This window comes from Rhodnius prolixus, unplaced genomic scaffold (assembly GCF_049639745.1).
Source record: "Rhodnius prolixus isolate KJV_2025 unplaced genomic scaffold, Rpr scaffold_12, whole genome shotgun sequence".
Classification (NCBI taxonomy): Eukaryota; Metazoa; Arthropoda; class Insecta; order Hemiptera; family Reduviidae; genus Rhodnius; species Rhodnius prolixus.
This window is the reverse complement of record NW_027411635.1, coordinates 6644109-6666581: the sequence shown is the minus strand read 5'-3', so window position 1 is coordinate 6666581 and position 22473 is coordinate 6644109. Positions and strand designations below refer to the sequence as shown.

The window sequence follows — 22473 nt, the reverse complement described above, 5'->3', positions numbered from 1 at the left end:
ATTAATGTGTGTGAGTGAGCGCTGTTGTATTCAGTAGCGAATGAGTAGGGTTTTTACAGATTTTGACTAAGTTCTGGACGACATTATTTTTTCAATGTCTGCGTGCCACACTGTAGCACGCGTGCCGTGGGTTGGCCATCCATGATGTATACAAACAATAATTATCCAGTTTAATAGTTTATACAACAATTCCTCAAAAAGAGGAATAGGATTAGTTTAGGTCAAAAAATTAGTAAAAGTTATTTACTTAAAAATTCAATAAATACTGATAATTAAAGAAATAAAAAGATTGTGTAACTAATAAAAATGGGTTCATTTTACGTCGGTCACTTGTGCCTCCCATAATTTTTTCGATTTTTTCCAGTAAGTAATGTTACTTGAATATATTCGGTGCATAAAAATAATTTATGTGTATTTTTTAGGATTAGAGAAAGTGTAGAAATCACGTTTGAAAAAAATTAAACTTTTTTATCTTCAAAAAAGTCTTTTATTTTTAATTATAATAAAATATTTCTTTTAGTAGTTTTTTAACGTTTAAAAATAAATTTTCATTTCAATCTATAAAATATAAATTTATTAAAATATTCTTCAAAAAATAACATTTTTCATCTATGACTTTTTACGCTTATGTTATGGGTTATTAATTTTACTTTGAACTGATATACTTTCCGTGACAGCAATATTTCTTGAAATCTCTTAAAAAAAAAATCGTTCTGAAAATTTAAGCGCCCCTTGAAAGACCTTATTTATTTAAAATAATAATAATATCAATAATAAAATAAGTCAAAGGGATGTAAAGATATGATTAAATCACTCACCATTGAATTAAGAACTAACACAGAAGAAACTATGTAAGTGGTATGAATTAGTTGTGATTAAAGTAATTCAAGTGATAGGCAAACTTTGAGAAAACATCGAAACTTTTAATATCATATTTTCATACTATCTATTACCATTATTATCATCTCTGTGTAATTCTTATCAATGAATTAAATTTATTTATTTTTGTGAAGGTAATTATATTAAAATAATATTAATGCCCTGAAGTAGTGGACCACTTCAATTAGTAAATAGTTTATTAAGAAGGTGACGGACGATTGTAGGTTCGTCTAACATCTATAAAGAAATTGTGAGAAAAGATTGTTTTAAAATTTTATTTAAGGCGCGTCAACATCTGAGGACAATAGCGCCCGGAGCTTTAATCAGTGCACTGCTGGCCTCTGGAAAGTGTTCTATCATTGATTTTCCTTCCCAACACGTTCCTGATTCCCTTCCTTCCCTAGAAATCGGTGGGCTCTTGGTTCCTGGGATACTGTACACTGATCCCTGAGGCAACGGGCCAAAATCAGTAGAATCAGTAAGTTGGGCGTACGATCAGTGACGCCGCAATAGATACTATATATAGTAATATAGCGAAGTACTGAACTACGGGTGAAAAAGCCTGTTTCCAATCCAATGCTTGTAATTGCGGTAGGACAGGTAGTGGCCGTTGGATAACGAATTATTATAAGTAAAGAGGAAAAGAAAAGAAGGTATTGTTTTTAACAGAGCCAGTAACTTTTAAAGATTAAATTTGTATTTCAAATCCCAAATTGAAAAAAAATATCGTTAATTTAACACTGGTAGATGTTTTTAAGTGAAAAAGTTTTTGAAGTAAATTAATATTCGTTCGAAAAATAAAGTGGAGCGCTAAATTTATACGAAGTATTTCAAAAGTCATTTTATATTTCATTCTTTTCAATTAAAATCTTGTAATTTATACGATATGTACATAATATAAATGCTTTACTTAAGTTCTTGACTACTTGCAAACTAAATGCCTGGTTCTTGCTTGAATGCCATGTATTCTTGCGTACCCATGGATACTTCTATATCTCGTAAGACTACAGTTCCCGGATTGCAAACTTCTGGACTGCCAACAGGGCTTATTGCATTTTGACTGTCTGGAGATCCACCTGAGCTTTGGTAGTTGCACAATGAAGTTCCTTGCCCGTTTGTGTTTTCAATTGTCGTTCCTAGACAGTGAAAACATAAATGTAAATAAAGAATATTTTGAATTATTAGACTTGAGAATTGCTCAAGTACATAATTATTTAAAGCGAAAAGCATTATTTTTTTAAAAAAAGGCACGTAATATTAAACGATTGTTGGTATTCTGTCCTCAAAATTTAATTAAAAATCTAGTGTGTTAATGTTCTTTTATCATCATATTATAGTGATAAATTTATTCATTACGTATTAAGCAAAGCTCGAAAATTGAAAAAAAAACTTCTCTTATACTGAGGTTTCGGCAAATTTATTGCCTTATTAAGGAACTGGGCAAAATAATTAAATCAATTACAGATGTGTTTAGATGTAAGCAATAAAAACTAGATAAAACATTACGCCAATTTTTAAAATAAATAATAAAGAGTTTATTTAAAAGGAAACAATTCTTTGGTCCAATTATTCTTAAGAAAAATCATTTTAACATCATCAACTAAAGTTGCAAATGTCTTTATATAAACAAGAATTTCAATTAAACATTGAATTACGAACAATGAGAGCTGACAAAAAAAAATCTACTAAATAAGTGAATTATTAAAGACGAAATAGAATATGAATAAAAACAATCATTTTTTAAATTGGTAAGGGTCAGTGATCTCCTTATGCGGGTTCGAAGCTAGCCGCTGACCTACAGATTTTTCTCTTGTTATGAGCTTGTTACAGCTTACTGACCGGTGCTAGTCAGTGTTGTCTAAATCAAGGTAACGCTGTCCGGAGGCCGGCAGCTTACTAAAAAAAGGCAGCGGACGCCAATGACCTGAGATAATGCGTCATACATTAAAAAAGTACTAAAAATAATCATGTTGCAAAAATTTGTCACACCAATCTATAACAAGAACTACCTGCTCGTTTCTGCGAATTCACCTCTGCTTATTTTCTATTACTCCTAGTTTCCTCTTAGGATGCAAATAGTCGTGTACCAATTATAAAATCAAACGTAAAGTCTGATGATTGCATCACAGGCCGGCACAAGTACCTCTTAGCTGTCAACGCTTCTAACTTTTCAGTTAAACTCAAACATGCACAAAGGGATAGAAATAATTTGTGGTTTTAATTAGATGAGATGGTCATTTCACCTCCTAGTAGCATTTCCTGTAAAAGATTATCAATTTTAGCCACTCCAAACAGTTTTGCAAATTGGATCTGCTCTATCATCTGCCAGGTGATTGACTGAAGTGCTGGCAGTGTTAGCAACAGTTCGCCGAACCTTCCACGAGATTCATACTGTCGGTCACTAATATAGTCCTCCAGATTTATCTGTATCTGATGCCTCAAGTATTTAATTTTCAGTCGGTTGCTCAGCCCTTTTGCATCTGTAAAAAATTAATGTTACAAATTAATGTTTGAAACACTCGCTAGCCCTTTCTATAAAAGTCTCACTGTAATAACTCATAACTTTCCTTAAAATTTTGAATTTCCCTAAAAAATAATTCTGCCTCCAGAACTAAAATTGATTTTGTGATGTGAATACGTAAATAAGGCTTTTTTATTTATAAAAAAAAAAGACGAAGAAATTATCAATGTAAGGTGTAATTAACAAAAAATAACTTACTTGGATCAAAGAAGACAATCGCTTTAAGGCAAGCGAACTCTGTGTCGTCTATTTGAACCTCGTTCAGCGGCACAACTAGTTCGTCCATTACTCTGGTACCAACCTTACTAATATCTAGGTCTGGAGCAATTGCAGTTTCTGTACGAACAAAGGTAAACCTCTTATCAAATTGTAGAACATATCGGTAAAGAATATAATAATTGTGAATGTGTAAGCTCGTAAATATCAAAACCAATAATAGTTAACAAATATTTGGGGCATTCTCAGTATTGAAACGTCATAGGAATCGCATCACTGGACATAACTAAGTAGATCCGTTAGTACCTTAGTTTCAAATAACCCCAGAAGTAATTAATCATCTAGGATATTGAAAGCTGTGAAGATATCCCAGACGCACAAATTGTATTCAGGCTATAGATAATTATATACGTACAGACTTAGACTGAGGGAATAATTGATGTGTTCATTTGGTTTTAGCATGAACATAGGCAAATTCTAGCTCATCATGCACACTCATTCAAATTCACATGTGTGAAGGTTAAATATGCTGGGCAACCTATTTAGTCAAAATGGAGGAACCTGAGATCCCCAAGAAAAGTGATAAAAGGCATCGAACTAGAAGAAGAACCGCCAGACCGGAACCAAAGTTCGGCCGATGCCCACAATTTTATTGAATAGCCCCAAAAAGAAGAGTTGCATTCGTACTTTAATACACAAAATAGACTCCTCAAACATGTCAAATTAGGTTTTCGTGAAAAATAATAATATCTGAGATAGGCTGTACTAGCAGTTATTGATATAGCTGAGTGACGATACCCGCAAGCAAGAGCTCAGCTACACGGAAGTAATGTCATATTATGTTAATTTAATTTAATTCTGATTACACCTAAGGAATATTTTCCAAGTCTAGACTCTAAAATTATCGGCTTACTTAGAACTCTGAGAAATATCTTAACCGATGCATGAACACAAAACCTAAAATTAGAGTAGTTACTTTAAAATCCGGACAAATTAATTATTCTTATAAATTAGCTGTTTTAATTTTGCTAGCAACAAAATACCAAAAAGTAGAGGTAATAATAGAATTGTGACTATATAATTATCAAACAGTGATTCAAACAGCTGAGTCATCGATTCGATTTCAATTGAAAACTTTTAGCAAAGTAGATCAATTGAGAAGATCAATTACACATAAGAAAACTTTCAAAACTTGGTTCAAAGAAAATGGGAGAAAATTGATCGGCTATTTTTAAATCTTGGTCCATCTTTGCTCAACCTTTTAAAAAGTAAAATTACACAAAAAGGATCAAAAGTATTAAATAGATCTATACTTCCAACTTTTATGAAATCATTCAATGTTATTTGTCCCATTTGTCAAATGCTTATATATTTTTAAACAATTACTCCTTTTTAATAAAATCTATTCCATCCCAACATTAATTACAGCAGTTTGTCAAGATAAAAATATTACGCACTGTAAAATGCTTTTCGTCAAACTATGCACTTTTTATTACTGTTTGTTTTTTAAGTTTTTTTATTAGAAAAAAATAAAATGATTAAGCTAAGCGTTCAGATGCCATTAGTCAAGGCAAAAGATGTTTTTAGTTTGTCCGCGACACATACGAAATTAAGGAAAAACGTCTAAGCACGTACCTCCACAGTACCTCGGGATGATACAATTGTTGCCAAGCAGCAGAACGTCCCGCAGATGTAGCGACCTTCGGGCCACTCCCAACAGCAAATGTTCTCCAGCGTGCGCTTTCAGCAAGGCTACCTACAAATATAATACAAAATTATTCTTTTGCTAAAGATTAACTGTCTTATACTGCGAGATGTCAGTATAAATAAAAATTGGAAAAATCACAACTTTAAATTAGATATTTCGTTTCAATTCCATTAGAAGCCTGAAATTAACTTTTATTTTGGAGGATTTGCCCAATTAGTAGCGTGGTGCCTGGGTCGGATCAAATCCAGATTTTTTGCTTCCCAAAAAAGGGCTCGGTGTTGGATTGCAATTATCCTCGGTGTTGTCTGTTAAAGAGTGAATGAAGAGAAGGTCGGAGGCTGTCAGTTGGACTGAGAAAGCTCTGGACACGAATCTTACATTAAATAAAAACAAGACAAGTTTTACAGACTGTATACGTAAATAAATATTTATTTATTAATAATTACTTACAAAAACGCCAAAAATTGCTTTTTAACTGTATGTACTGTTTTTTAACAGTAAGATTTTACGAGCAGAAGAAGCATTAAATTAAAAGAAAAAGGGCGAACAAAAAAAAATCAATTTTTTTAAATTTATATTACCAATATTTTGTTTATTTTGATTTTATACTATTTTCCAGATAAGTGCACTGACCTTTTTTGATTTTTTGAAATTTCTATCATTAATTATTCTTAGAAAAGTGGTAGAAATTAATGTATTACGAGAGATGTAAAAGAAATAAATACAAAAAGACTACGTACTAATGAAAAGAAACGTTTTTTCCAATGCGGTACTTCTTATTGGCGCTCTGCCATTGGACACCTTGCAGACCAATAGAATTCTACTCTCGAAGAGAGCTCGTCAGTAGATGACGATATTTAAATGAGAGAAAACCTCACAAACCCTGCCCGCAAAGTTTACAGTAGGGTCATCAAAAAAAAAAAAAAAAAAAAAAATCCTATCGCTTGCTCTCTCATTGATTGGATGGCTTACAGCACCGTTGTTTGTGTTTTTTTCTGTGCTTCTGTTCGGCAAAGTGGCTCAGCGGTCTCAATAGGAATTGATACATCTGTCACCTTCTTTATTTTCGTTAACACCGTAGTAGGCTGGGAATCCATTACAAGACCACCTCGCTTATTATATTATGAATTGTTGTTTAATGTTGCAAATATGTTTATGTACAATTCAACTACTTTGTATGGGAATAGATAAAGTAATCTAGACCTAGGCAGATTAAATATGCTGGGCAACCTATTCAGTCAAAATGGAGGAACCTGAGATCCCCAAGAAAAGTGATAAAATGCATCGAACTAGAAGAAGGACCGCCAGACCGGAACCAAAGTTAGATGGGCCGATGCCCACAAATTCATTGAATAGCCTCACAAAAAAAACTTAAGCAGTGCAAAAACAATAGATAGCGCGAGCGTTCTTTGGAGGATTTTTAGCGTTACCTGATCATCTAGGTGTAGATCGCAGAAGGCCGGAATGTATTTAGCCCATTCGACTAGGTACAGCAACTGTTGTTTCATCGAATCGCAAACGTCATTAATTGTAGCCACTTGCTTACTCGAGAGATTGTAGTCGAACCCTAGCTGTAAAAGTTTTTTTTGTTTTGAGTTGACTTATCCATGCTGATCATTGCAATATAGAGTAACAAAAATCTTGGCTTTTATTGTTTCAATTGGTTGAATGATAACAGTTTTAACTAGCCGCCTAAAGAGGGAAAACTCCAGCAACAAAGAAAATTGACTTATAACAAAGAAAAAAAAGCAACATCAACTTTTGTGAGTTGAGTATAAATTTCATAAAATTTATGAACAAGAAATAAAAGTCAATTTTATTTCTCAACTTTATTTTTTATTGATATGCGTGGTCAAAATCTGAGGTCATTAACAACCGATTTTCTTTTTTTCAGTTCACGGTCAGCCTACGGTCAATGGTTTCTTGTTACAGTCAACACTCTCCATAACCAGAAAATGAGCTATAATAAGCTTCTCGGAAAAGAAAATCTAAGTTTTAGCAGCTAGGAATATAATCTTCGAAAACACTAAAAACATAGAGTATAGAGGAAGTGGTGGTAATACGGAACCCTGCTGGTATTATGGAACCCTATAATATTTTGGGTGCAAGTAATCGTGTGTTAACAGTATCCGGCTCAAACTGTCGCTAGATAGCGGTAGTGTGCAAAGCAGGTGGTTGGTTCATTTGCTACTGTATGTTCATTTTCAATTTTTTTTTTTTTTATCGATTATCGAAAACTTTAAGAAGTTAAGTTCAAACTGTTATTTTGTTTTTTAGTTATCAAAATAATGGTAGTTATCCGCACTATATATTGGTTCAAAGGGATGTATTGCAGCGATTTTCATTTGTGAATCTGTTCTTATATGTCCCAATTTTTTTTTGGTGACATATCAAATCCAAGATAGCGATGCTTGCAATATGGAACCCCATGGGTGCTGGTAATATGGAACCCAGTTCTACATTATATACACTCGCAGTAGAAACATTTCATGGGGTTCCATATTGCAAGCAATTCATTTGTATTCCTGTAAAAAAAATAAGAAGAATATAAAATGGAGCTAAAAAAAAAGCAGCAAAAATATTCATTGTACCTAAACCCACTCTACGGCGATTTGCAATAAAAATACTAAGGCGTTCCGTATTGCCCGCACCTCAAGTCAGAGGCACCACTTTCCCTTTTTTCCTAAAATTGAAGGTTGCTCATCTGGTGGTTGGAGGAGAGTGAATTTGAAAACAATAGTGCAAGACTAATATATAAAGCTAATAATTACAATAGAAAGCAACACAATTTTTTGGAATGGCTAGCATAGGTAAGTCAAAAAGAAAGAAGGGTTCCTTATTACCACCACTTCCTCTACTGGATAGATATCAGACGTTTAAGGTTTAAAAAAAAAGTTATCTATCTCGAGTTGATAATTTCTTCCTGTTAGAAATATTAATTTTTTACGTAATACTTCTAATATTAACACAGTTTTTACAATTATTTCCAGGGGTGGCCTATTTTTATTTATTTATTTAATTTTATTTTTGTGATATATACAGACTTGTTTCTGATTTCGTGTATACTTATAAAAATTGAAGTTTCTTCTGCAGTAAAACTCCAAAAAGTAAGAATTCCCAAAATTGGGTTTTTAAAGATTTATATTTAATATCGGAAAAACTTGCTAAGTAAGCCTTCTTGAATGGATCCAGTTTGTAAAAAAATTGAAATTGATCTAACCTCAACGGTACCACTTGTCTGATGCCTCGTCAGTACATCGGCATTCAGCAGCGAGCCGACCGACAGTCCGTTCACTATTTGGTGCTCCTCGAAACTGGCCCGGGTACCACTAATTCTATCCCTTTCATTCTGCACAGCTAGAAAGAAAGATAGTTCAACTAGAGGAAGATTTATATAAATATTTTTGTATTTATTTCGTAGTAAACTTTACTCGGTGGCACGCTTACTGAGGCACGTCTTAAAATTACCAAACTAATATTTAATACTTACTCTCTTTTTTCATGCCTGCTTTGAAGCATTTTCTCAGTCTGCAATATCGGCATTGGTTACGCTTATCTTTATTGACCAAACAGTGTCGATTGAATCTGTGGCAGAATTGAAATATCATACAGTTTTTTTAAAAAAAATAAACGTTGAATATAATAAAATAAAGTACCTCCCTTCAATTACAAAGTGGGGGATATTTTCCCACAATCTTCATTTACAATAATAGTCAATTGCTCGACTTACACTTAAGTTACCTCAAACGCTGCATTAGTTCAAAAACAAAACAAAAAAAATAAGACAAGATGACCCAGTTTCAAGGTGAATAACTGATTAATCGATTAATATCGTATCACAAGTTGATTGATTTTTTTTTTTTTTTTTTAACAAAACTATAATAAGCAAGACCACTGGTAGCATCAATATGACATTTCACATTTGAACTTTCTGCACTTTTTCGTTTTTGAGTTAGAGTGGTCTCTCTCTCCATTTCTCTCACAAGTAGATCATTTTGGGGGGAAAAAAAAACACTTTTTCAAACTTAAGGGAACATGGATGTCCTTAAAGCCGGTAAAAGTCGTGGTGTATCGAATATATGTGTTATTATTTTTTTTTTAATTACTTAAGGGGCGTCAACATCTAAGGTTATTGGCGCCCGGAGCTTTTTTCAGTGCACTGCCGGCCTCTGGGCAGTGTTCTCTCGTTACAGACAACACCGGACAGTGAGCTGTAAGAAGCTTCTAGGAAGAGAAAATCTAAGGGTCAGCAGCTGGATTCGAACCCGGGACCTCCGCATGGGAATCCAATTAGTGGTGACTATAACTCAATTTCTAAAATTTAACACAACTACCACATTTGCTTGTTTAGAGCTTAAAGTGAATTATGTAAGTTATCAACAACCTGCAATTGTAGACATGATTTTTTCTGACGGATCGTCTAAAAAAGCCTTTGCAACCATCACAAGAGTACGCTCCGTAATGTTTGCCAGTCGCTCTGTCACCGCAGATACTGCAAAGCTGCGATGTCGCTGAAGCACCTCCTTCAGAACAGACACGTAACGTTGCTTCTTCGTCTGCTTCAAACAAACAAAATTGCTTTGTCATATAATCTATTATGATAGTGATCAGGTTTCATACACTAATTAGTTCAAAAGGGCAACCTTATTTTTTTCCATTAAGGTCTTTTACTAGGTTATTATCTTTATGTTCATGAAAATAATTTAATGCATGGGCAAAGGTTTCTTCCATAGTAAAAAAGATATTAATAAGGAAAAGATAGAACCTGGAATAATTAAAGGTACGGCGGAAGAGTGAACAAGAAGGGAAGCCAAGTGTACGAGGCGCCATCCCGATGAAATGCTATTTCCGGGATGGACATTTTTACGCCTGAAGAGGAGGGTTTTTCTTTTTAGTGGGTTGAGCCTCACATACCCGACAAGTCGTCAGAAGGTGCCTTTGGCATTTTTCTAATTCGCGAAATACCTTTCAATCTCAAGGAATTCATACTTTTATTTTTTTAAATTTATTGCTAGTCTTTTCTTCAATAGTGTGTTATTTAGGGATGGATCCAGGCTGGGCACAAAGCATCCCTTCCCTAAACTGGACATAACGAGTTTTTCTTTCATATATTACCACCATTTCAGCTATTGGAAGAAGGAGAACTACTTAGTTGCTCTAGACAGAAATTCCAATCTTCTTATTTGACAATTCTCCCCAATAGCAAATTAACGATTATTACCGTAAGAACTGTGTCATTTACAATAAATTTTGACGAGTAAAATCACTACGGAAAAATTTAACATCCACTGCACATATAATAAAATCAAAATAAAAAATACTTTTATTCCTGCGTCTGCAAAATATGAAACTTTTTTATTCTACCTCGAGATACTTCCCTCTAGAGTGCTATTTTTGTGCATTATACTGTCTTGCTGTAAGTATAACATAAATAAGAATCAAATAGTGGGTTCGATTCCCGGTCTAGGCCTTGTAATTAATTTAATGGATAGTAAAAGAAATTTATAGTAAATTAAATTTGTTAGTCACCTCTGTCTACGACACCTAATTTGGTAGTTGGACGTAAAGCTCGCCTGAAAAGATAGGTATTACTTTTTTACTAGTGGGTATAGATTTCAAAACATATAATTCTAAACTTTTACCTGAAACATTTTTCGCAAAAAATTTGATTAAAGAATTATAACAAGAAAATATAAATTATTAATTGGTCTATAAGAAAAAAAGAAGAAGTTAATTCGATTTAAATTTTGTGAGAATGAATAGATCCCGTTTGAAGATCAATTAGATGGGTCCCCAAACTACGGCCCGTGGGCCACATGCGGCCCCCTGAGAACATTTATCCGGCCCCCGCCGCACTTCTGGAGGGGGCATCTCTTTCATTGGTGGTCAGTGAGAGGAGCACTATATGTGGCGGTGCCGCAAAGCCTGAGTCGCTCATGTACAGTACTACTTCCGATGACGCGGAATTCACGCGTCACGGCTCCGAAAACAGAGTAAAATAACAGCAGAAGTAGGAAGAAAGGCAAAGCACTATAACTAAACCGGGCATTAACCATCTCATTAGCCAAAAGCAAGTCCATAATTCCCACAGAAATACTGGGCAGTTTGGTGATTTAAATTAACTTGTTCTTTATTTAAAATATTCTATTTGTTCCCGTTTTTTTTTTTTTTTTACATTAAAATAGTTTGATTTATAGTCCGGCCCTCCAACGGTCTGAGGGACAGTGAACTAGCCCCCTGTGTAAAAAGTTTGGAGACCCCTGCTGAATTAGACTAAAATGTACTTTTTTATGCTTTTTCTCTTAAGTTCTTGAGATTTTGGACCATTATGTCGGGGGAATATTTCAATTTTTACAAGCAATATGAGAGTTTGACATTATTTTGCCTGTTCAGTTGCACTGCAGATGAAAAAGAGAGCGAAAAGTTTTGTTTTGAGTGTTTTATTTTTTGAGATTTTTTTGTTTGTTTTAAATTATGATTTTATGTAAGCATTTCAAGAGTGACCGTATATCAAACTAATAAATAGTTGAGAGAGGAGCATCTGACTATGTCATCGGGGTCAGACGAGATAAGAGTTATCGGTAAATAGAAATCTACCGTTCGAGAATCCATGTGATTGAATGAGTCAACTGGTTCGTTTCTTAGTCCCTATTCATCAATTAAACAATTTTAGAATAACGCCATCAGCTGACAATACATTTCTGAAATAGTAATTTTGTTCTCCCCTTATCCCTCGCATTACCTTATAATTATTTTAATCGTGAAAATTTTCGAATTTTAATTTTCAAAGTAAATATGTATCAATTTTACTTTATTTCGGGAGTACAGCCACAACAAAAAATAAAAATAAATAAAAACGATCTACAATCTGAAGAAATTGAATGGGTGCTAAATTCTACAATAGATACAACTTTCACTACAGGTTGGTTAGTAAACGGTGAAAAAGAGATATTTCTTCAAGTCAATGTAAATTTTGTTCGGCTAAAATTACTGGCTCAATTAATATTGATAAAATAAATTTATATTGTTGAATTAAGCTATTGACTTCCATGCAATAAATTACTTATACAATTATTATTATATATATTATTTTTATAATTATTATTATTACTTTTCCAGGATAAGAAAAAGTGGTTTTTATAAATTAGTCTTTTATAAATTATGTATTTGTTGGTGAAATGTGTTATCAGCATAAACAAAAAACAAAATAATAATCAAATTTTATATTAGAAGTATGCGCTACTAGAGGACCCGACCATAAGCTTTTAAACGAAATCATTCTTCAGAAAAAAAATAATAAAAGCCACTCTGCAACAAAATAGATTTTACAGTTATTTGCAGTTTTTTTAAAAGTGCATGGATTTATTTATTTATTTTTAAATCCTGGTAGATAGATGGATTATTTGTTCAAATAAACGGTTTGAAAAACTGTGCACAGGTCAACTATTTGGATTTTTCTATAATTTTTCTTAAGACTAATTTCATTTGTACTTTAGATTACGAATTATTTTGGTTAATTTATTTAGATTTTTGGGTAACTGTGACATTAACGGTTCCGTTAACTTTTGTCATTGTATTATTGTGAACATTTATAACAATTGGAATCTACTTCCAACTATCCTAAATGAAATTTAGTGGCTATGGTGACACCAACTTGAATATGAAATGTACGAGGTATGGCTATTAAATAACGAGACTGATGCTGCTACAGAAGAACTATGCATGTGCCAAATCCTAACGACCGACAACTATGCAGCGTAAAGCCTTCTCTTTCGATTGTAGCGTCTCACGTGTTTGTAGAGAAATCTGTCTGACCGCAACCGTCGTTTGTGTAAGAGGTGTTAGTTTCGTTTTGCCCGAAAACATGATATTACACATGTAGTAGAGCAACGAATTGTCGTGAAATTTTACATGAAACTTGGTGAAACCGCTACTAAAACTTATCTTTTATTATGTATAAATTTAAAATAAAATGTTTTACAGCAATAGTCTCGTTATTTAATAGCCACACCTCGTATTGAGGTTTTTTTTAAAAAAAATAAATAAAATATTTATTCAGCATGTAATACACAGATTGCATAGCAGTAAATAAAAGAATGATAACCGAGCTAGTAACAGTAGCGTACTAATTTTATTTGGGTAATCTAACCATACTGACTCTCCATTGTTATATAGTAAAACTTTTAAGGGTCACTTGTGATTTACTGTCAAATTAAAGTATCTTCTTTTTTTCTGTGTAATTCATTAAATAAAGATTATTTAATTAAAGTAATAAGTGAAGTCTATAGATAAAATTTAAAAAACGAAGTTAACTTGATAAAAACTGTAAATCTAAAATAAACATCTTTGATCATATTTTACACTTTTTAATGATACATTTTAATTCACTCAGTTTAATATTATTTGAATAATCTCTTTAATACAAATTCGAACTTTTAATTTCTTTTTATGTGCCTACAATAGTTTTTGTTTATTTTTAATTTTCTCGAAAACTATGGTAAACTTTGAAATTCTCGTATTTGTATTATATACAGTGTATTTGTTGATTGGGTTTGTATGCAATCAACACAGTTGCATAATGGTTGATAAATAACATTTCATATTATCGGATTAGTTGCATCAATATTAAATTAAAGCAATATCATCCACAACCTATATGACCTAGTTATTATGTAACAGTCGAATACTTCTATTGAAAACTGTTCTACCCTTTCGCCAGGTAAAAGTAGCATGCTAATTTTATTTGGGTAATGTAAGCCATGCTGACTCTCCATTTGTTATACTGTAAAACTTTTAAGGATCACTTGTGATTTGCTGTCAAATTAAAGTATCTTTTTTTTATGATTAATTTCCATGTCGAAATGCGATAGGATTTTTTTTTTTTTAGATTGTTAAGTTTTATTGGTTCCAGCATATTATTAGGCACCACAATTAGATTAGCCGAGCGGTTAGAGGCGAGACCTGCGAAGCTAATATGTATTGTGGTACTGGGTTCAATTCCCAGTCTTAGGCCTTGGATTTTATTTAATGGTTAATAAAAGAAATTTACAGTAATGTACGTTTGCTAGTCGCCTCCGTCCACGTCACCTAATTGATAGTGGGACCAATTAGGAAAATAGAGTGTTCTCCGAATCATCCTTACTCTACGAAGAAACTTGACTGACAAATTTCATTATTAAGGATGCTTGCAGTAATTATATTTATAGCAGAACTTTTAATTTAACTATCAGTTTAGTTTGGTTATTGCAGCAGAATTCAGCCAATCGGAATGTTTCTTTAAGCAGGATTGCAAACGCACACCAAGTTAGTCCTCCATCTTATTTTTATACTACAGTCTTGTAAAATTATTCTCATCCTTGACATCCAGCTCAATTCGCAGTTCAATTTCCGGATAAAACCTCTCTTTACTTTCAATTGGTGGATGAAAATCAAAGTCTTGCCCATTGTCTCATCCACAGCAAAACACAAGATTTTTTTTTGATTTTTTTAAATGTAGAACCGATTATTTCTTTGTTTTCGAATAAAAAGAACTACATTGGCAGGTTTTAGGATTACAATCTTTGATGATGTGTAGTATTATGTGTCTTTGAACCGACAATTGTTTTATTGTTGCTCCAGGACATCAAACTAAGCAGGCACATCATAGAGAAGTAGAGAAAGTATCGCTCTTGACTAAAGTACCTGCTGTGCCGACCTTATACACTACAAAGAAACGCCGAGCTTTTTGTGAGTTTAATGTATGCATAAGTTGCGAACATATTGATATTAAATGTTATATGTGAACTCCAAGTAAGCATTTCATCAAAAAATACTTCCAGATAATTTAAGATTTCCAAGATTTTTCTCTAGTCCAAAAATTCATGCTTTAAAAAACTGTGACGAAATTTCTAATTCTCTCTCAAATTATTAATAACGCATTGGCTTTTGCAGATTAAAGCTCCAAATTTTTTCGCAAGCTCATTTCTGCACTCCATACAAAATAGAATTTGCTTTAACTTTTTCAACTTTACACTTTTTTATATTGTAGAATACTTCTTTTTTATTTTCAGCAAAACTTGTTTAGCCTTTAAATTTTAACAAATTTATTTAGTTTACCACTTAGCCATGTACGCAATGTAAGCTTAGGAAAATAGAACTAAGTGAGGCGTTATGGTTAAAAGAACTATCCATACTCAGAACTTTTAAAGATAGCAAAATATAATATGCGCTTAAGTTACAATTAATCACGTAATAATAACATTTTTAGAAAGGTTTAACCAATATCTCGACAAAACCATCGTATGACAAAGTATAAACGATAACTTGTGGTGATAAGGACGGTAAGGAATAGACAAAAGTAGAGGATGCCTAACCAGTCGACAAGACGAAAGCAAGATTGAACTAGATATGGTGTATAAGAGATGAGGATAGGACGAGACGTAAAAACTTATATTCATACGCCCACAGATTTTTCAAATTTTCTGTTTTCATATAGCAAAAACAACTTTAGGGATCAGAGCAGAGGCACCATTCAAACAAATTAAAACAATCTAGTTGGCTGTGGAAGGTCGATCAGTTAGACCAGGTTCATCAGACTTCTAGCGTAATATGAGCCACAAATGATCTTCAAATATGAAAGAATAAGAGATATAATTAAATATTTAAGTATTTCTTGCGTTGTATTGTATTTTTGAGCCCGAAATCGGTATTTTAGTTTTATTTATATGAATTCGTTGTTTGTATGATTTGTTTATATCATTATTATTTATTTAAGGCGCATCAACATCTACGATCATTGGTGCCCAGAGTTTTGTTCAGTGCATTGTCGGCTTCCTGACAGTGTACTGTTGTAACAGACAACGCTATCTATTGCCAAACTGTAAGCTGTAAGATGCTTCTAGTAAGAGAAAATCTAAGAGGGCCAGCAGCTGGATTCGAACCCGTGATCTCCGCGTTGTAATCCAGTAATCGCTAACCACTCAGCTAATCCCTTCCCTATTATTTATATAGATAATTATTTTGATTATTTTTTTGAGAAAAAAAAGATTGGTTATCTAGTGTTTTTTTTTTTGGATAGTAAAGTTATTTAAATATGTACATTGTTTAGTGTAAAAGTTACGGTAACTGAACAACTAGGCAAACTTCAGCCTCTGCGGCTGATTTTGTGTAGAAAAATAACGAAGAAAAATTGGTTTCTTTGTAGTCTTGTTTCTGTTCGATAGAGAAGATATAATTTACATTATATACGAATAAAAGTTTATTATTATTATTATATTGTTTGGAAATTAAAAAATATTATGCACAATAAATTCGTAAAACAGTAATGCACTGAGGAAAGGGCTACAATTATGCATTTCCTTTCTTCAATTCGCAAAACTTCAATTAAAACAACATTTTAATAAAACTGATTTGACAATTTAGCGTCTTTCACTAACCACAATTTACTTACATTTTCTCGAAACTTAGACTATACTTTATTATCTCGAGATTAAGAGAATTCTTGTCTTAAATATTAGACTAATTATTTTTGTTCATTGTAACAAAAAGATGTGTGATGTCACTTGAGCTGATTCCATTGTTTATTTTCAAATTTGTACAGAGAGTTGTTACTATCGGATTATAATTTAAAAACGCCCCTATGGTTTCAATTTTTATTTGTACTTTTTGCACGCTGTAGTACGGTGAAGGCCTAATCTGCCACCAGTACCAAAAATACATATTAGCTTTGCAGGTATCGCCTCTAACCGCTCGGCTACCGTGGCGTTTGAAGATGGAACACATACTGATTTGTATACAGTAACAGATTTATTTCAATTAGTGCGTAATCCTATTTATCAGTATTTGTTTTAAGTAATTCGCTACCAACTGATAACAAACTGATTGGTCAAAATTTCGAAAGGATCGCTTCTTGTTCTCTCCCTGGCATTTTAATTAAAGCATGTTTGTTTGTTCTTTTTTAATTTTAGAAAATTCACCACGATTGAGATTCTCATTGTAAATGGTAAGAAAGGAATTTGGAAGTTCTATGTATATTCAGCGATGATGTCATCAGGACCTTCTTTTTAGAATAAAGTGTCCCACAAAACCTCAGACCTTAAGAAGTTACATCAAAAAGTTGTCTAGTAATGCCCTAAGAGTCTTCTCAATGCAAACCTATGTAGATTTCCATCAGATTTACTAAAAGTTGAAAAGGTTGCGGGGAATTTCAGTTTAAAAGCAGCAAATCTATAGGATATACTCCAAGAGTAGTCTGTATACGTACTGTTACAGAAATCTGACCAAGAATTATTTTTAGACTTGAGAAACGTAGAGTTCTACTGCTTAAATATTACATGCTTGTGTGCAACACTCAGAACCATATCGTTTCTAATTCCCAGATATTTTCGCGTCAACCTAAAACTTGCAAGAAATTGATAAATCTTTATTCCACCTTGGGACTGATTTCTTATTTACATTTGAGAAGTTAGATAACATGTATTCCTAAAAATATTAATGAACTCATTTAGCAAAAATCAGTAATGGAATTTTTTATATCATCTGGCTGAATAAAATCTACTTCAGCAGGATTCAGAGTTGATATGAAATGAGCAAAACAATTTTCTCAACAATTCAGACCAATTCTTGCTTTTTATTTTCTTAAAAAATATAAAGGATAATCAGTTAATATCCAAAGTTCAAAATAGTTCAAATCATTTATTGTATCCGCATTTGAAATTTAATTTGAGTAACCATTATTTAAATTTGGTCAGTTTTCTGTTCACAAAAATTGAATATTGGCGTAAGATCGGAAATGTTGAATTTGACTTGCATTCCACCTGGTTGGCTGCTGAGGAACGGTTGAATGTGATCAATGGTGTCTGCGGTTGGAGTCCCCTTACCTGCTATATAAAGAGAGCCTATGGATTTAGAAAAACAAAATTTTTTTAACAGATAATCTATGAAGTCCTGAAGTGTTGCAGGGTTTCTTTCTGTCATGATTTGTAATTTAAAAAGCTAAGATGAAGAAGTACAATTTAAAAGCAATAAGCTTAATAAATAAATGATAATAATAATAATTACAAATAATAAAATAAAATAAATACAAAACAAAATAAACAAGTATTATAAATAACAAAGTATAAACGAATATTAAAAGAAAATGCTTTAATGTGTGTTAAGAAATTGTATACGAGGGTCGTTTGAAAAGTTCGTGCAAAGTCAGAGAGATAGCACTACTGGCGCGTATCGAGGTTATGTTTAGTTAGTAGCATCTCTTGGAAGAACACACACCAAGTTACAGCCAGATCGGTCTATTTCTTTGTGTTTGGCATTCGTTTGAATCGAGGAAGTCGAGTGATTTTCAAAAAATGGACGAAAAAGAATTTCGTGTGTTGATTAAACACTATGAAAGGCAAAACGCCTCAGGAGACTAAAGAGAAGCTTGATAAACATTATGGTGACTCTGCACCTTCGATTAGAACAGTTTATAAGTGGTTTCAAAATTTTCGGAGTGGCCATATGGGCACAAGTGACGCTGAACGTTCTGGACGCCCTGTTTAGGTTACTACTCCAGAAATCATTGATAAAATCCATAATATGGTGATGGATGACAGAAGAGTGAAGGTGCGTGAGATTGCTAGTGCTGTGGGCATCTCGAATGAACGGGTACATAATATTTTGCATCAACATTTGGACATGACAAAGCTACCCGCAAGATGGGTGCCGCGATTGCTCACGCTTGACCAAAAACGAAATCGTGTGAAGTGTTGCAAGGACGGTTTGCAGCTGTTCCAGAAGAATCCGCAGGACTTTAAGCGTCGTTTCGTCACTGTGGATGAAACATGGATACATCACTACACTCCTGAGACCAAAGAACAATCTAAACAATGGGTTACCAAGGGGGAATCTGCGCCAAAAAAGGCGAAGACCGTTCCTTCGGCCGGAAAGATTATGGCGACTGTCTTTTGGGATTCGCAAGGAATAATCCTCATCGACTCTCTGGAAAAGGGTAAAACTATTACAGGTGCATATTATTCATCGTTATTGGACCGTTTGAAAACCGAGCTGCAAGAAAAACGCCCACGATTGGCCCACAAAAAAGTCCTTTTCCATCACGACAACGCACCAGCTCACACCTCAGCAGTTGTGGTCGCAAAATTAATGGAAATAGGGTTCCAACTCGTTTCACATCCCCCCTATTCTCCAGACTTGGCTCCCACGGACTACTATTTGTTCCCCAATATGAAGAAATGGCTGGCGGGAAAGAGACTTTATTCAAACGAGGAGGTGATTGCAGAAACGAATGGCTATTTTTCAGACTTGGATAAATCCTATTATTCGTAAGGGATCAACAAACTAGAGCAGCGTTGACGAAGTGTATAAGCCTAAAAGGAGACTATGTTGAAAAATAAAAAACGTTTACCCCAAAAAATTAAGTAGTTTTTATTTTTGCACGGACTTTTCAAACGACCCTCGTATTTACTTAATACGAACTTGAACAATCGCGCATGTAACGTATCAATATTGTGAAACGTATGATAAAGGTGGCTTCAGCAGCACCAGTAAGAAATCATGCTCAAACTGTTTTAAGATGCGATGGTCCAATTTTGCAATTCTAATAGTTAAAAGTCGGTTTAATGACATTATTATTTAAAGCATTTAAATCTTCCAAAAGTCATCCTCTGGACGAGTGAGGGTAACTTTCCATACAGACAATTAATTAATCTCTTATCTATACGATATATAATTCAACCAATTTTACTGATAATATCCTTAATATCTTGTTGAATGGCTGTCCTTATTTCTAAATACGAACTTCATAAAAATAATAGAACATTACAATAATTTATTTCTATTTGTATGTGGTCCGTTAGAGACTTAATCAAACGTAAATCCACATTTGGATTGTTTAATACAAATCGAAAAACCTAAATCTTAAAATTGGTAGGGAAATCTGCAACTTGGTTACCTAGGTTGGGTATGGTTCATAGAACGAGCGCGTCAATGTTTGTGATTTTCAAGAGAACGACTAGGTTATGAGCTAGCTACTTTCAACCTTTTAGATTAATATTTCAAAAACTGCTCTTGCTGTGTCTCGATAAAAGAGAAGTGGCAAAAGCTAATGTTCTACAATTGATGGAATTTTGAAGATGTGCATTTTAGTGTTGGCTACAATTTAGTGAGCCATCATGTCTGAACTCTATTCAGCCATACTTGGTAGGGTCCATGTTTCTTCTGGACGAAAAGAAAGCACTACTCTTTAGTCGATAGAGAAAAAATTTATTTACATTTGATAATGCAACAGAGTACTCAAAAAAATTACTGAGCAGTGTGACTGCACATTAACCAAAATTCGCTTTTCTTAAGCTACCGCTTATTCAATCTATGGCTCATTTTTCTCGGAGTAAAAATTTTACTTCGAAAAACGAGGAGAAAACAGGTTTTAAATTCTTTGCCTTAAAGAGAAAATATTTAAAAGAGAGAACTTGAACAAAAAAATTGAAAAAATTACTTTTTTTAATACACATTAATGTAAAATAGCCAAAAACTTTTACTTCATTGACTTCTTGCATGATGGATAACTGATTTGAGGTTATGCTCCCACGTACAGAGACGAACTGACATTTTTAAAACAAGAAAAAGAGTAAAACACTTAGATTTAAAAAGAAGAATGAATTAATTTTTAAATTCATTTGTTAATTCATGAATCGAATTTAAATTTAAATTGAAAAGGCATTTGTCACTATTTAGTAGAGCTACAAACTTTCTGCAAGAAGTCCATCGTTAGCCATTCAAAAGCATGAAGCAGCCGCGCTTTGGTTAGTACAGAAATTGGTTTCAATTAGAGAAAAAGAGATTAATATTGAATCTAAACTGTTTTTTTTGGGGGGTGATTCCGAGGATTTCACATTTTGGATCACGATTAATTCAAATAACTCTGTGGAATAAATTGTTTCAACTGGTTATTTGATATAATCTGATTGAATTTTTTTTTTTTTTTAAGTAATTTCAAATAACCTTTCAGCTAATTTATTTGAAATAATGTCCGACTCCGGCTGTCAAATGTTTGGGTTATCTGGAACAACCTCGTTAAGCGACCGTACGAGAATTGAAGAAGAAGAAAAAAAAAAAAGGATTACCTGAGGCAGTTGTGGCAGAAGTTGTCTGCACAATGACAGACATGGACGGTCCCAGCTGATGCTCCATGTGGGTTTGCGAACGTTCAAAGTCCACTGGCGAACCTCTGATCTGTCCCCCTCTGAATATTGGTAATCTACGCCCAGTCATTCTGTCCTCTTCTAGACAATCATCGACTACTCATTACTACCCCCCTCCATCTACGCACCAATACAGAGAAAACTCATATTATTATCTTTAGAAGCCTCACTATCCCTGAAGCCCGCTCTAACCGTCTCACTTTTCCATTATATCCATCTCATTTTACATTTTCTTATCTGTCTCTCTCTAATGAAATTATCACTGTTTGTTTTGAGTGGAGTGCTCCACTGATATCAGATCTACAAGTTAATCGCTTCTTCTACATGTTAATTCAACTAATCATGTTTTCTGTCAAGTAATTTAGTTTAATAATTAAAAGAAATATTACTGATTTGGACAACTTACCTTCTATTCCAATGATTACAATAGTAATTGATTATTATCGTCAAGCTTGTTGATTACGTCCAATAAATTAGAAGGAGTTTGGGTACCAATTCCACTGTCTTGGGCAACATACTAGGGAGAGGCTCTAAAATACCCAAATCCAAACATTACAAGCGGGTCTATCCCAATAATTAGCGATTGGTAGAGCAAACATTGCATACATTTGGATGTGGTCAAGTGTAAAAAAACACAGAAATAAATTAATTTTATTAATCTTTGTAATAATGACAGATTTATGTAGAAAAATATTTTGAGGCAAATATTTGGCCCTAAAGTGGATGATGGAATTTGGAAAATGAGACCAGAGAGCTACACGCGGCGCCAGACTTCGTAGCAGAAATTAAAGGAAAAAGACTCGACTAGCTAGGACATCTAGAGAGCATAGAATAGGATGAGCTGGCTCGTAAGTTATGTAGAAATAAACCCGAAGGAAGAAGGGTAGACCGAGAAGAAGATGGATTGATGAAGTTGAGGTGGATATTGCAAAGCTGGGTATAGAGAGATGGGGATACAGTGTTAGGGAAAATTA

At 33.5% G+C, this 22473-nt stretch overlaps 1 protein-coding gene across 6 annotated transcripts; it reads right to left on the bottom strand.

Annotated features, from left to right (window-relative positions):
- Positions 1–464: 464 nt before the first annotated feature.
- On the bottom strand, positions 465–21584 carry LOC141462013 (hepatocyte nuclear factor 4-gamma-like). 6 transcript variants are annotated; one of them, XR_012463079.1, is made up of 10 exons: positions 21422–21584; positions 9709–9883; positions 8815–8909; positions 8545–8681; positions 6755–6895; positions 5252–5372; positions 3599–3736; positions 2889–3359; positions 2675–2803; positions 1879–2015 (listed from the first exon to the last, which is right to left on the bottom strand). XR_012463079.1 is itself a non-coding variant. In XM_074143569.1 (9 exons), the coding sequence occupies exons 1-9, from the start codon at positions 21567–21569 to the stop codon at positions 1813–1815; spliced, it is 1395 nt and encodes a 464-aa protein (XP_073999670.1). In that variant the 5' UTR covers positions 21570–21584; the 3' UTR covers positions 465–1812. The 6 variants fall into 6 exon arrangements, 2 of the variants coding, with proteins under 2 accessions (XP_073999670.1, XP_073999671.1); XR_012463080.1 differs by having other exon boundaries at positions 2719–2803; XM_074143569.1 differs by lacking the exon at positions 2675–2803 and having other exon boundaries at positions 465–2015; positions 3123–3359.
- Between the last annotated feature and the right edge of the window lie 889 nt (positions 21585–22473).

Excerpts from the sequence above, each read along its gene's own strand:
- LOC141462013 (XM_074143569.1), bottom strand. The coding sequence starts at position 21,569 with ATGACTGGGCGTAGATTACCAATATTCAGAGGGGGACAGATCAGAGGT. Across the intron at positions 3,360-3,598 it reads GATTGTCTTCTTTGATCCAA|ATGCAAAAGGGCTGAGCAAC; the intron begins GTAAGTTATTTT and ends AATTTTTTACAG. Across the intron at positions 2,016-3,122 it reads ACAGGAAATGCTACTAGGAG|GAACGACAATTGAAAACACA; the intron begins GTGAAATGACCA and ends TTCACTGTCTAG.